General features: G+C 40.3%; 2 protein-coding genes across 2 annotated transcripts in view; one reads left to right on the top strand and one right to left on the bottom strand.

The window, feature by feature from the left end:
- Positions 1 to 14,674, top strand: part of timm22 (translocase of inner mitochondrial membrane 22 homolog (yeast)) — an 83,671-nt gene that overhangs the window by 1,384 nt on the left and 67,613 nt on the right. The window contains exon 2 of the mRNA XM_082548075.1: positions 58 to 142. Coding sequence (XP_082404201.1) covers positions 58 to 142 — 85 coding nt within the window. The remainder of the gene's footprint in view (positions 1 to 57; positions 143 to 14,674) is intronic.
- specc1 (sperm antigen with calponin homology and coiled-coil domains 1) overlaps positions 1,054 to 14,674 on the bottom strand; it is a 51,519-nt gene continuing 37,898 nt past the window's right edge. The window contains exons 11-13 of the mRNA XM_082548073.1: positions 12,217 to 12,333; positions 6,321 to 6,380; positions 1,054 to 1,158 (exon numbers count right to left, since the gene is read on the bottom strand). Coding sequence (XP_082404199.1) covers positions 1,069 to 1,158; positions 6,321 to 6,380; positions 12,217 to 12,333 — 267 coding nt within the window. The 3' untranslated portion in view covers positions 1,054 to 1,068. The remainder of the gene's footprint in view (positions 1,159 to 6,320; positions 6,381 to 12,216; positions 12,334 to 14,674) is intronic.

Genomic DNA, 14,674 nt, shown 5'->3' with positions numbered 1-14,674 from the left:
TCATGACACTTGTTTAATCAGCTACCATCTCTCCTATGGACTTTTTAATGTCTACAGTCTCAGATCAACACAGCCCTGCCTTCCAGCACTATCAGCAGCAGGAGCAGCAGCAACCCCTCAACAGCAACATTGTACCCATCAGGTAAAACATCGGCTACGTTTGCTTTGCCTTGTTGCCCATATTAGATTCTTGATGAATGTGTGTTGTTGTTATTCAGCCTGGTTCAATGTTCCCCTTTTTAACTTTGAGCACCCGCCCCTTTAAACCTCTCTGCACGGCCCTGCAGTTATGCAAGGTGTCCCTTTGGCAACAGGGCTCGATGCACCCGGTTATAGCGTCAAAAAGACACAGCTACTACCCCATACTCATCATTTTTCAATGTTATGTTTTTGAAGGAGAACATCTGAACCCAAACTACAATTTTTCCTAACCCTAACAAAGTAGCTTTTAACACTAAGCTTACACTAGAGAATAAAAAGAAAAGAAGCCAGGGCATGGAAAAAAGCAAAAACAAATGCAAAAAAATATCCAAACATAACAGGCCATGATCTGCCACCACCCCTACAGCCACTTAGTGCAGACTTTGTAGTTCTCTAAAACTGGGCAGTTGTCTCCTGGCAGCCAGTATTACTAAAAAACAAAAAACACCTTGTACCTAATGATGAGAGGCAGCCAGCATCTGAAAAATGAACAAGCATTAACGACGCATTGATTTTTGTACAGAGGGAAGAAAAGAAATTGGATCACTTGTCAAGTCTCTGTAAACTGTGTTGTCAACTGCTACATAGCTTCAATAGTGTCTTTCAGCATAATCAGTGTGTCTGTGGATCAAATGCTTGGTTGATGCTGAAAGTCTCTGAAAAGTGACTCCAGTCTCTGTCTGAACACGTGAGCAGTGACTGTGGATTTGGCAGCTTTAAATAACAGAATTCCTCGGTCACGTCTCCAGTGTCGAGCAGGAGCAGGGGTAACGTGGCATCATCAGCCCGGTCTCAAAAGAGGTTGTAGGGCTCACAAAATGGGACAGAAAAACCCTTCATCAGGCTCCAGCTCCTCCTACATACCCATCAGGTCTCAAAGTACTTGTAGATCTGGGAGACGTACTGCATGACGCTCTGCCAGTCTGGCCTGTCGGTCTTCATCAACTCCTTAATGTCCTGTTTGGGACAGAGATAGGTGTGAATGAACAGCAGTTTGGAAGTTGAGTGTAGTTAAGGAATGACGTTTCATTTTCAACAGTGCTACCAACAGGCCAAGCAGACACAATTTTTATAAGAAAAGTTTGTATTTGTCTACATGTCAGCATTAAAGTGTATTAAATGGGTGGTAATTATTTCTATGAAATCTAAATGTCACATAAATATAAGTGCTTCCTGAAAAGTCTTCAGTTGATCCAAGAGGCTGCAGTGAGAGTACGGACAGGATATTTAAAAGTAGAATGGGAGGCAGGGCCTTCAGTCCCTGTTGTGTAGAACCAACTCCCAGTTTAAATTTAGTAAACAGGCACCTTCTCTACTTTTAAAATTAGACTTAAACACTTTTTCTTTTTGATAAAGCATATAGTTACTTACTAATGCTGCAAAAGGCCGCGGCTGCTGTGGGACTTCCCACGATGAGTGTTTCTTCTTCACTCACCTTTTACACTCACTATGTGTTTTATACACAACTCTACATTTAATCATTAGTTATTATTAATCTCTGACTCTCTTCCACAATGTGTTTTTCATCCTCTCTCCTGAATTCCCCAACTGGTCGTGGCAGATGGGTGACCCTCCCTAAGCCTGGTTCTGGTTGGAGGTTTCTTCCTATTAAAAGGGAGTTTTTCCTTCCCACTGTCACCAAGCGCTTGCTCATAGGGGGTGGTATGATTGTTGGGGTTTCCCCTATATTATTGTAGGGTTTTTACCTTACAATATAAAGCCCCTCGAGGTGACTATTTTTGGTGTATTTTTGGCAATATGTAAATAAAACTGAATTGAATTGCAGCAATCCTCATTTTATTATAAAACTCATATCTTGGAGCTTTTAGTGTTTAAGTGTGATATCTGAAGAGAGACAGAGCAGACAGAGCAGAGTGTCTGTGACAAGTTGTTTAGTTTAATTTTTTTCTGTTTGCGACGGCGAAAACTGAAAAAGAAAAAGAAAACTGAGAACACTGGTTTAAGTCGCGTTCATCAGGTTGGCTGTAGAGGATATTTGACTTCATTATTGAGTTACTGTATGCATTTCCCGAGTAATGTTAATGAAGTCTGAAGATGGACGTGGTGGAAAATTGGGTCATTTTGAGGGCAGTTCGCAAAATATAAATCTACAGCGTAATGAGTCTCCGAGCAGCTGTCAGTAGTCAGCTGCTTGGAGACACCGGTGACTCAAACAGCGAACGAGGCTTTCACATGACTCCACATCGAGCCGCTCCCCTTAGCTCAGATATACAGAGAAGCTTCGTGATGTCTCAGCCTCCTAAAGGCAGGATGAGAAATATCCTCCTGGGCTGTTTATAAAGGATTAATTAACACTGAAAAAAACATCAGCAGAGACTACCAGATAGGATGCAGCTATTTATTTGTTTATAGTGTTTTCAACTGACAGACATGGGAATAACTTTTCTGTATCCAAGCTTGGAACCACAAGCATGTAATGGAGACTGATTAGACAAAGTAATGTGAACTTTAGCCTCAGTGCCCCATTTATGCCCAATTCACTTCATTACTGAGGTCCAGCTCTTGGTGTGTGTTTACATCAGAATTCAGTAGTTCTGGTAAAGCTTATTCCCACAGGCTGCCAAACTTCAGTTGATTACTTCAGCAAAGCCACTAATTTTTTGTCCTGGAAGAAATGAAACTTGACCTGGTTAGCATTAAACTCTTTAGTGTCAACACACTTAAAGCTGATGACGTTTGTGTTTAGAGTACCATATACGCATGAAGGAAAAAACATGGCAAAAAGCCCGAAAGCACACAAACTGTACACACCTTAGTGATTGTGTGTGTGTGTGTCTGTGTGTGTGGGTGTGTGTGTTTAGGAATAACTTGGGTCTATGACCAATGGAATGAGTTAGTCTTTACATGTGGCAGTAACACTCATAACTAAAATATTTGATTTATCCCAAAATATAGTCAGAGAGAAGTCGTCTTCTTCGAAAATTGATCGGTTTTGATCATTTCGTAAGGACGATTTCTAAAACAGTGCTGTTGTTTTGCCTCCGTCTGTGCTTTCGTGTGGGTAAGCCTGCATAGGGAAGAAGACGTCACTCACATCCGCTGCAGAAAACAAACTTTAGACATAACATCTTAGCCAAAACGGGATTATGATTTTTTTTTCCCCATTTTGCAAGGCCTAAGGTTTATCTAACCAACTCAATGAATAAGATTAGCCGAGTTTGTGAGAAGTATTGACATTCCCGTACACAGTGACGAAGGAGGTTTTTTCCCAAATTAATAATTTGCAAGCTTACAGAGAAATCAAGGTTAAAAATGTTCATTAAAGTAGTAGTTTAATACTTTAATACCTCAAACAAACCTCCCAATTAATGGCTCAGCTACCCACACAGTACTTCCTTTGTCTCATAACTGAAAGTGTTCAGTCTGCATCAGTCAGCCACAAGATTAAAACCACAGGTAAAGCAAGTGATATCAATCACCTTGCAATGTTCTTGTTCTTACAATGTCCCAAGCAGACATCCTAAAGGGACTCCTACAGAAGCCCAACATTGGCCTGCATAGACATTATTTCACAGCAGCCACAGTGATATGAAATATTAGATAAACACGGGCATTAAAAAAGGCTGTGTATCGTGACTAACACCTGTGTTTACCTTATATTTTCCATTACAATGGCTGTTGTGAAAAAGCTCTTTGTCTTGAAGTTCAGATGTTGATTCAGATGTTAAGGCCACCCTGGGTGACCTGTAGTACCCTAAAGGTGATCACTTTGTTATTGATTTATATGTATACTACTTGTACTTTTGTTTCTTACAAAATGCACATAGAACTGGTTTAGCCTGGGCTTAAAAAAATATCAGGAATGGCGTTCCTCCAGTTTAAGGAGTACTCACATATGATAAATCTCAGTTTAATAAATAATACCAAGAGATTTCATTTTTCATGTGGTGCAGCCTGGCATTGCTTTAGACTGGGTGTGAGCATGAAAGTTGTACCTTTTCTCTGGTAGCTAATTTAAAGTGCAACATTTCAGTGGGTGCAGGAAATAACACGAAACACACAAAGTGTTTCTGTGCAGTTTCAATCACAGTGTGTCTGCAGGTTAAAGGTCCAGATGCGGGGCGGGATCAGTGTCTGATAAATCCACTCTCAGATGGAGAAGGAGCTAAGGAAGGGAGGACATAAGAGACTGAATGATACTAATTTTGTGTTATTTAAAGCTCAGACTAGGCAGTTAGGGCAGAATTGGGGTGAAGTTTATATAACCCCCAACTTCAAAAAAGTTGGGATTCTGTTTAAAATATAAACAAAAACAGAAGGCAATTACAATTCTTGTAGTAAAAGACACATTTTATTCACAATAGAACACAGAAAATATATCAACAGTTTAAATAGAGAAAATGTACCGCTAAGAAAAAAATAAGGTAATTTTGAAGTTGAGGGCAGCAACACACTTCAAAAAACGTGAAACATGAAATAGGGACATGTTTCTCACTGACATCATCTCCTCTTCTATCAGCAACAGACTGTAAACATCTGGAAATAGAGGCCGGCAGATGGGCAATTTGATACATCATTTTATTTAGATTTTACACAGTGTTACAGCATTTTTTGAAATGGGGTTGTAGTAATGAGCTATGTTGTCCTGGTGCAGTCAGGCTGTTGTGTTCATGGCCACTGTTAGTTTAGGTCAAAGGTCAATGCTCCCTAAGAGAGACAGGGAACCATTCACGCTCACATTCACAGCTGATGGTGACTCTAAACCTAGGGCCAGTTTAGAGTCACCAATCCACCTGACGTGCATGTCTTTGGGCCATGATGGATGGCTGGGGTGCCTTGGACTACTACTGAAAACTAAGTTGTTTTAAACAATAAGAACTAAACTGAAAAAGCAAACCCACTGTGTGGGCATTAGTGCGGTTAAGGCTACGTAAGCAAAGATATACCACACACTTTGTCCACACTACTGCAGCAACAAAAATTTAGTCAAATCATTGTAGTCAATATTCTGAGAAAGATAAGCAATAGTTTATGAGTCATATTATTTCTCAATCAAAAAATACAAACTACGATTTCTTTCTTAGTTTTAACTTATACCGTTTCTTGTCTTGTTATTAATATCAAATTTTTAGAGAAGCCTAAAATGTTCTTAAAAAATAGGTCAACACACTTGCTGTTAAAATGTGTGTGTGATCACTCCTTTGACTAACCACTCAGTATTTCCTATATAATGACAGGCAGCAGAGAGCAGGAAACTGATGATTTTGGCATTCACGTCACCACTTTGTTTCATAACTGAAAGTGTTCAGTCTATCTGTACCAATCAACCACAACACTAACAGCACTGACAGGTAACAACTAACATCCATCATCTAGCTGCAGACAACCTTGGCTGCAACCTTCATGTGGAAGTTCTTTTGACACGTACCACCCCTCTAAACATTGTTTGTAGACCATGCACGCAACCTTCTCAGGCAACAGGCCTCCGCAGTGGACCCATAAAAAACACCCAAAGTTTGTTGCTGTGAGATATGAGTGCTAACCACTGTGCCACTATCCTTCTACTGCTGAAAGAACAAAACACACTTTGGTATCCAACTCAAACTAAGCCAAAATTCCAGTTATTTGTTTTCTTCACTGCTTATCCAGCTTAATGTCGTGGGGTTACTGAAGCCTGACCTAGCTGTCACAGGATGAGAGACAAGGTATGTCCCAGATAGTTTAGCCCTTAGGTTTGAAACTGGGGACCTAAGGGCCAAAAAATAAACAAACAAATAAATAAAAAAAAATGTTGAAGTATCTGTTTTTGAACAATTTATACTAGCTTTGTTACCAGAAGCTGATAGTCCCGTGTTCCTTAAAATAAATACGAGCAGCTTTGTTTATAACTTGGCAAACACTGAAGGGCAATTTTTTCACAAAGTCTAAATATTTCAGTGGAGCAAAAGAGCCAATAACGATTTGTTTTCCCCATATAAGAAAAGATTATTTCCAAGGAAGAGTACTGGAACACACTTCTGGGCCAATCTCTGTTCTGAAGTTTCATATCTTAAAAGTTTAGCAAATCAAAGTGGTCTGTTTCCAGTTTGTCTAATCAAAAGCTCTGTGTTTTCCAAGTGTGTTTGTGTTTGTGTGAGGTCTGGTGTGGTTTAACTCACCAGGGAGGGTTTGATGCCAATGCTCTCAGCTGCCTGGAAAGCTAGAGTCAGATTCCGGACCTGAAGAAAAAAAAAAACCCAAAAAACGCTCATATCAGGAAACAGAGAAAATGTGAACGTCTCGGTCATTCTGCAACACTACACATGGAGGAAGAATCAGAAACAATAAGCTCACAAATACCATAATAAACCATACAATATCCCAAGAGACCGTTTGAAGCCTACATAAGCCTCTGCTTTTTTGTGTCAGCTGCATATTCACTCATGTTTATCTGATAAGTTTAAAGCCATACTGGTTGAGAGCTATCAGGAAATCCAATTTGGATCCCCTTGAAGCCTGTAACAGAAAACTATTTGTGTTTGTATAATTACATCTCTACAGAAAGCACATGATGAGTGTAAAGAACAAAGTAACCCCTCCATGTGAGCACTGCTGATAGAAAGTCAAACTCATCAACAAGCATAGCATTCAGTACGAATGCTATGCTTCACTCTAAACTCGGGTTAAAATTTTCTCTTTCTTTCCTTCGTACCGAGAGCACAGGCCCCCCCGACTCATGAATAGAAACTCTTGTGATCGCTCAAACCTTCATATTAACTGCCTTGAGGCATCATCACAGCTGGGATGACGAATTGATAAATTATGAATTCTTAATAATTAGTTCTGCAGCTGCAGACCTTCACCTAAAATACAGGTTCGCCTATAATGTCATCTTTCTTAAAAATTCCGTATGATAAAGGGGTGAAGGAGGGCAGGAGTGGGAGTACTGGGAGGACAGATTACACTGGGAGGAAGGTGGGTGTTTGGGCCTTGGGGAAAGTCACTCAGCAACAGTTATTAAAGGCAATGCAGCTCAATTGAATTATTCAGAGAGAGATGGGTTGTGCAATGTTTCTGTCGTCAACTTAATGTTATACTTTCACACTGACATAACCCTGTGTACCCACGCCTGCATCACTAATTTGTCACGTAGGATGTGTCGGGCCTTGTCAGAGGTGTTTGTCTATTGTTTTAATCTTGTAGCGGTGGGGTGAAGGACCCACAGTCCCCAGAGAGGAGCCACATTGTTTGCAGCACTACTGTATATACCACCTGCATGTCTGCATTACACAGCCGTCAGCACTGAGCTATAACTGCTGCTCAGTGCTCCAAATCACTTAGACTACAGAAATGGCTACATTCATAATTCATACTGAGGCTGTCTCTTACTGCAAAATGAACAATGTGGCAGTGCTATAAAACCTAAACATATATGTACAGGAAGTCGGTAATATGCAAGTTAATGATGGAAAAAATCTCTCCTGCAAAATAGCATCAGAGTATTACAGGGCTGTTATCGTCCTCCTGGTGATCTTTCACATGAACACATCAGAGGTTGATCATTTTTATGGCTGACATTCTACTCAAACAAGATGTTGGAGCTTTATGTGCACTTCTGGAGACTGAGTTGTCAGGTTGAACGTGCGCTTTGCCCTGCAGCCTTAATCAGAGAGAACATTCATCCTGAGACTGAAGAAGAAAAAGATGAAAGCAGGCAGAGTGAGTTCATCAAACAAAAACAAAAAAAATTACAAGCGGCTTCTCTGAATTTGAGTTGGAATTCAGAGAAGACAGACAGATATACGTCAAAATATCTGTCTGTCACTTAATCTTATGTAGGTGGAAATTTTTTTTCAGCATTTAGTCAGAGAGTGCTGCAGTTAACCTCCAACAGTATGCACATTTCTCTACATGTGAGTTTACTCCAGCGTACAAGCTGACATGAAACCAGAAATTTGCTCAAATATGTGTGTATTAGCTTGTGTGGGTTATGACCCAGTGATCACTGTGAGAGAGAATTCATCCTAAGAATAAGAAAAATGACCCTGATTGCATTAAACATTGGAATACCATATAAGACAATATTAAATCATTTCACATATAAAAAAAATTAATAATGGAGCAGCTCCTAAAATAGTAAAACAGGCAATAAAGATAAATATATAAATAAGTCAAGATCAGTATATTTCCAGGTAGAGCAGGGCGATATGACCAAAAATATTTATCACGATATACACATTTGAAAATTTGCGATAACGATATAACTGACTAGACAAAATACTTTACAACAGCAACTACAAAAACCAAATAAAACATCAATGTATCTTCACTTAAACAAGCAGCTGTTTTTTTATGTGCATTAAAGTTATATAATATAAAAAATTAACAGTGCAAATGCAAATTCCTTGCTGACAGTTTAACCAAAAAGCATTTGCAGTGGAAATTGATTGTCCGACATATCCATAACCATGTATAACATCCACAAAACTTAAAAAGAGGTTATACACACAATACGGTAATATTACGTTCAATTCAATTCAATTTTATTTATATAGTGCCAAATCACAACATAAGTCGCCTCAAGACGCTTCATAGATACAGAGACAGTACGTATCACTCCGCAAGGCTACTGTCTACGATAGCCGTAATGCTCCATCAAGCGATGCAGGTTTGTAGCTTAGCAAAGTCGTACTGAAACATTTGACAGATTTTCGAGTGCCGTGTACCACATAAAATTGTTTCGAGGTCAGTAAACACAACCAGAATTCATACATAAGGGGCACTGTCAATTTTCAGAAAAATCAAAGGATTGATTTTTAGTATTTTCCATATTTTCCAAAAAAACGCGGTAATAACGACAGCCCGCTAGCGTGCTCTACAAAAAATAGTGCTTTGTTGTGTATCTGACGGACGAAAGCTAAACGAGTTCCACACCACTGAAGTTGCAGCATTTTACAAACCAATTCATCAGTTTCATTCAACGATCCGCTTTCGCGCTTCTAATTCTCTGTCGCCGCCATGCTTTTTCCGCTATGTGAGTATGAAAACAAAGGCACTTACCCATATTCTATCGCGATATTTCATTTTCTTATCGTTGCCCAACATTATACTGGTATTACCGTGAACGGTATGATATGGCCCAGCCCTATTTCCAGGCTTATCTTATTTCTCTCTGCTATTAAAAAAAACCCATTAAATTAGACAGGTCACGTATTTAGAAGTGACAAGCGTGTCCAAACTTTGGATAGCAAAGTAACCTAGTTTGCAATGGAAAAAAAGAGGAAAATAAAAACTGCAATTCTTTTAAAACAGCAATGATGTCATAAAACATACTTTAGCAACATTTTTTTTCTGGCACCCACTTCCAAGGTGCATGGAGAAGACAAAGATCTGATGACGTGAAGACTCCAGTGACACTAAAAGTATTAGAGACCAACTTTACCCGATAGACCACCTAATAGAAGGTACTTTAGTCAGGACCACAACAGTCAAAAGATTTTTCTGATCTGCAGTGAGTGATATCAGGCCGTATGATCTTCTGTTTAACATACATGGAAAGCCACTGGTGGGAAGAAGTATCACAGAAGACAGCAGGCATCAGTGACAACAGATATGACACTGATAGTCAGATATATCAAGTCAGGTATAATATGAATGTAGGTGCCAGGGTGGAGGCAGTTTGCAAAGTACCTTGCAGATATGCAGAACCTGTTTAAGCTGTTTGAAGGTTAAAACAGCTTAAAGAGCATGCTCTACATGTTCTGGGCCCTGACATCAGCTCATCTGCTGATGACCAGTCAGTGCTCCTCACAGAGAACAGTGTGAATTCAGCCTCGCGTAAGTACTGCTCCAAACATGAGTTAACATGACTGATAAACAAAGAACCAAATGTGGCATTAAGGATTAAAAGTGTCAAAAAACAGCAAAGTGCAATTTACTAATTGAAGTAATCTAATAAATTTACATTTATACATTAATTTGCTCACTTGCTCACTCATTGCTATAACTCTCTCCTGGTTTGAACCTAAAATTTCAATCACCAGTTCAGCTCTTGTCTAATTTGATGGACAAACTAATGGGGGCAGAAGCATCTCTGTGCGAGATCTTTGCTGGATTCTTTTTCTGATTCTTAAGGACATGACTTTCAGGTGTTGCTTCTTATGTGCTTGACCTTTAAGGACGCACAGCGGAACATATGAATAAAAAAAGCAGTCCAAAAAATTTCCAAAGAAAAGGTTCAGAAGACCTTGAAAAAGCCCAGAGAACTATTGTTCAAGACCACTTTAAAAATCACATGAAAGTCTGGCTCGATGGAAGCAAAACGTGAAGAAACTAGGGGTTTTGCACAGTACTATACAGGGAGTGCAGAATTATTAGGCAAGTTGTATTTTTGAGGAATAATTTTATTATTGAACAACAACCATGTTCTCAATGAACCCAAAAATCTCATTAATATCAAAGCTGAATGTTTTTGGAAGTAGTTTTTAGTTTTAGCTATTTTAGGGGGATATCTGTGTGTGCAGGTGACTATTACTGTGCATAATTATTAGGCAACTTAACAAAAAACAAATATATACCCATTTCAATTATTTTTTTTTACCAGTGAAACCAATATAACATCTCCACATTCACAAATATACATTTCTGACATTCAAAAACAAAACAAAAACAAATCGGCGACCAATATAGCCACCTTTCTTTGCAAGGACACTCAAAAGCCTGCCATCCATGGATCCTGTCAGTGTTTTGATCTGTTCACCATCAACATTGTGTGCAGCAGCAACCACAGCCTCCCAGACACTGTTCAGAGAGGTGTACTGTTTTCCCTCCTTGTAAATCTCACATTTGATGATGGACCACAGGTTCTCAATGGGGTTCAGATCAGGTGAACAAGGTGGCCATGTCATTAGTTTTTCTTCTTTTATACCCTTTCTTGCCAGCCACGCTGTGGAGTACTTGGACGCGTGTGATGGAGCATTGTCCTGCATGAAAATCATGTTTTTCTTGAAGGATGCAGACTTCTTCCTGTACCACTGCTTGAAGAAGGTGTCTTCCAGAAACTGGCAGTAGGACTGGGAGTTGAGCTTGACTCCATCCTCAACCCGAAAAGGATGATACCAGCCCAAACCAGTACTCCACCTCCACCTTGCTGGCGTCTGAGTCGGACTGGAGCTCTCTGCCCTTTACCAATCCAGCCACGGGCCCATCCATCTGGCCCATCAAGACTCACTCTCATTTCATCAGTCCATAAAACCTTAGAAAAACCAGTCTTGAGATATTTCTTGGCCCAGTCTTGACGTTTCAGCTTGTGTGTCTTGTTCAGTGGTGGTCGTCTTTCAGCCTTTCTTACCTTGGCCATGTCTCTGAGTATTGCACACCTTGTGCTTTTGGGCACTCCAGTGATGTTGCAGCTCTGAAATATGGCCAAACTGGTGGCAAGTGGCATCTTGGCAGCTGCACGCTAGACTTTTCTCAGTTCATGGGCAGTTATTTTGCGCCTTGGTTTTTCCACACGCTTCTTGTGACCCTGTTGACTATTTTGAATGAAACGCTTGATTGTTCGATGATCACGCTTCAGAAGCTTTGCAATTTTGAGACTGCTGCATCCCTCTGCAAGATATCTCACTATTTTTAACTTTTCTGAGCCCGTCAAGTCCTTCTTTTGACCCATTTTGCCAAAGGAAAGGAAGTTGCCTAATAATTATGCACACCTGATATAGGGTGTTGATCTCATTAGACCACACCCCTTCTCATTACAGAGATGCACATCACCTAATATGCTTAATTGGTAGTAGGCTTTCGAGCCTATACAGCTTGGAGTAAGACAACATGCATGAAGAGGATGATGTGGACAAAATACTCATTTGCCTAATAATTCTGCACTCCCTGTAAATACAATTGATAATGTACATCTGCATCTGTTTTATAAATACTTAGAACTTATAAATGCAATATATAAATTTCCAATGGGTTTCGTTGTTTAGGCGGTTCTGATTAACTGCTGGTGAGCCACTGTGTGTGTGTGTACGTGTTTGCGTGATTGCATGTGTGCTAGGCGTTCCTGTATTTTTCTACCTTATCTTGACTGATGAGTTCGTGGTAAGGGATGTGGGCAGGCAGATATGTGTGCAATAGGGCACAGAAAGCCAGGCCATCATTCCAACTGCTGCTGAAGTTGGTCACATCGATATTCTGAAGGCACAAGGAAAAAAAGAAAAAAAAAAGTAAAAGAAATTTAAAAAAATTAATTAGAGCAACATAATTTCAATAAAAATAATGATAATCAGCATAAAGTGCTAATAATTCAGGTAGAAGCACTAACAGCCTCTTGACAACATCACCATGCAGTGAAAAAAGAAATCCATTAGGTCATAAAATCAAAGGAAAAATAATTAAAATTTAATCAAATTTGAAAGACGCAGAACAGCAGAAGAGTCCAGTCATTGATATTAGGAGGATCTTCTTTCTTGAATCACTTCAAAACAACAATGCTATCTCTGATCTCCTCTGCATGAAGGACATGCATAGCAGCACGTCCAGTTTGTTTGGTTTTAGTTATGTGATTCTCAGAGCATCATCACCTCGTGCACGGAGCATACAGCATATTCAGAGTATGATAACAGGAGAGGAGCTCGGAGGACACACTTCCTCTGGGCCATTGTTTGGAGGGTGCAGACTCTCTGTATAACAGATAAGTTATTTACAGTCTTCCTGTTTCATCCCTCTCATACGCTTTGGGAACAGAGCTCACAGCAAGGGAGGCCCTCGTGAGTCATGGGTACGTGTGTTAGATTCCTCCCATATATTATACGAAACCGGGGAAATTTACACTGCTTTGATCTGGATTCATCCTATTAAGGTGGAAATAATCTAAGAGTCCTAAACATTTTGTTTTAGATGGTAACATGCAAAATGAAAGCTACAATATGAATCTAAGAGCTATTAGATTCACATAGCATTGTATATTCTAGTTGTATGTAATAATAATAATAATAATAATAATGGATTGGGAGGAAGCCAGAGTACCCGGAGGGAACCCACGCAAACACGGGGAGAACATGCAAACTCCACACAGAAAGACCCCGGCCTGATGATGGAATTGAACTCAGGATCTTCTTGCTGTGCAGCAACAGTGCTAACCACCGTGCCGTCCAAAGACATGCAGCTTGAGGGGATAGGTTAATTGGAAAATCCAAATTGCCATTAGGTGTGAATGTCTGAGTGAATGTGAGCGCGAATGTTTGTCTGTCCCTGTGTGTTGGCCCTGCGACAGACTGGCGACCTGTCCAGGGTGTACCCCGCCTCTCGCCCTATGACAGCTGGGATAGGCTCCAGCGCCCCCCGCGACCCTGAAAAGGATAAGCGGAAGCGAATGGATGGATGGATGGAATAATAGATTGGATTTATATAGCGCTTTTCAAGGCACCCAAAGCGCTTTACAATGCCACTATTCATTTACTCTCGCATTCACACACTGGCGGAGGCAAGCTACGGTTGTAGCCACAGCTGCCCTGGGGCAGACTGACAGAAGCGAGGCTGCCATATCGCGCCATCAGCCCCTCTGGCCAACACCAGCAGGCGGTAGGTGAAGTGTCTTGCCCAAGGACACAACGACCAGAGAGTACGGGGATTGAACCGGCAACCTTCCGGTTACAGATGCGCTTCCCAACCCCCTGAGCCACGGTCGCCCCTTATCTGTGCTTTAATAGAAAGCACAGATAAGGATAATGGGACTGTCATTAGTTTTCCATTATCTGGTCATGAAGTATGAAACAATTAACCATCCTTGTTATGGACTGTCGACCTGTCCATGATGTACTCCCACCTCTCACCCAGTAACAGCTGGGCTAGGTTACAAAACCACTACCTCACCCCCGGAGTGGCTAGGTGGTTAGGAAAATAGGTGGGACAATGAACTATAAAGGGCACTGTGATCTGAGAAATCTTACTTCAAGCATGTTTACTACTTCTATTGAGGCACCAAAGGGAACATTAGGGTCAGTTTATATTAAAACTGGAGTACGCAAGACAGAAATGCAAAGATAATTACAAATGACAGAAAAAAGTGGACATGGAGTAAGAAGCTGTCATAGGCAAGAGTTAGTGCAGTATATACATATGGGATAATGTATTTGGATGGATCATATTTGTGGTGATGCAATATAAAACATATTTTAATGGTATTGTGGTATTGTGCCACAGTGATGATAATTATCATTATAACACAGTCTCTTGATAAAGTTTTGTTTTGAACTCTTTACTGCACATAATAATGTTTAAATGGTAAATGGACTGGTTCTTATATAGCGCTTTTCTACTCTGTCCGAGCACTCAAAGCGCTTTATACAGCTGATTCATTCACCCAGTCACACCCATTCACACAAGCACTTCTAAGCTTAAGTGCTAAGTATCTAACATTCACACACATTCACACTCCGATGGATGCATCGGAGAGCAACATGGGGTTAGTATCTTGCCCAAGGATATTTGGCATGCAGACTGGAGCAGCCTGGGATCGAACCACCGACCTTCT

The sequence above is a fragment of the Aulonocara stuartgranti genome (genome assembly GCF_965226115.1).
Source record: "Aulonocara stuartgranti genome assembly, chromosome: 10".
Taxonomy (NCBI): domain Eukaryota; kingdom Metazoa; phylum Chordata; class Actinopteri; order Cichliformes; family Cichlidae; genus Aulonocara; species Aulonocara stuartgranti.
This window is presented reverse-complemented; position numbering and strand designations above follow the sequence as displayed.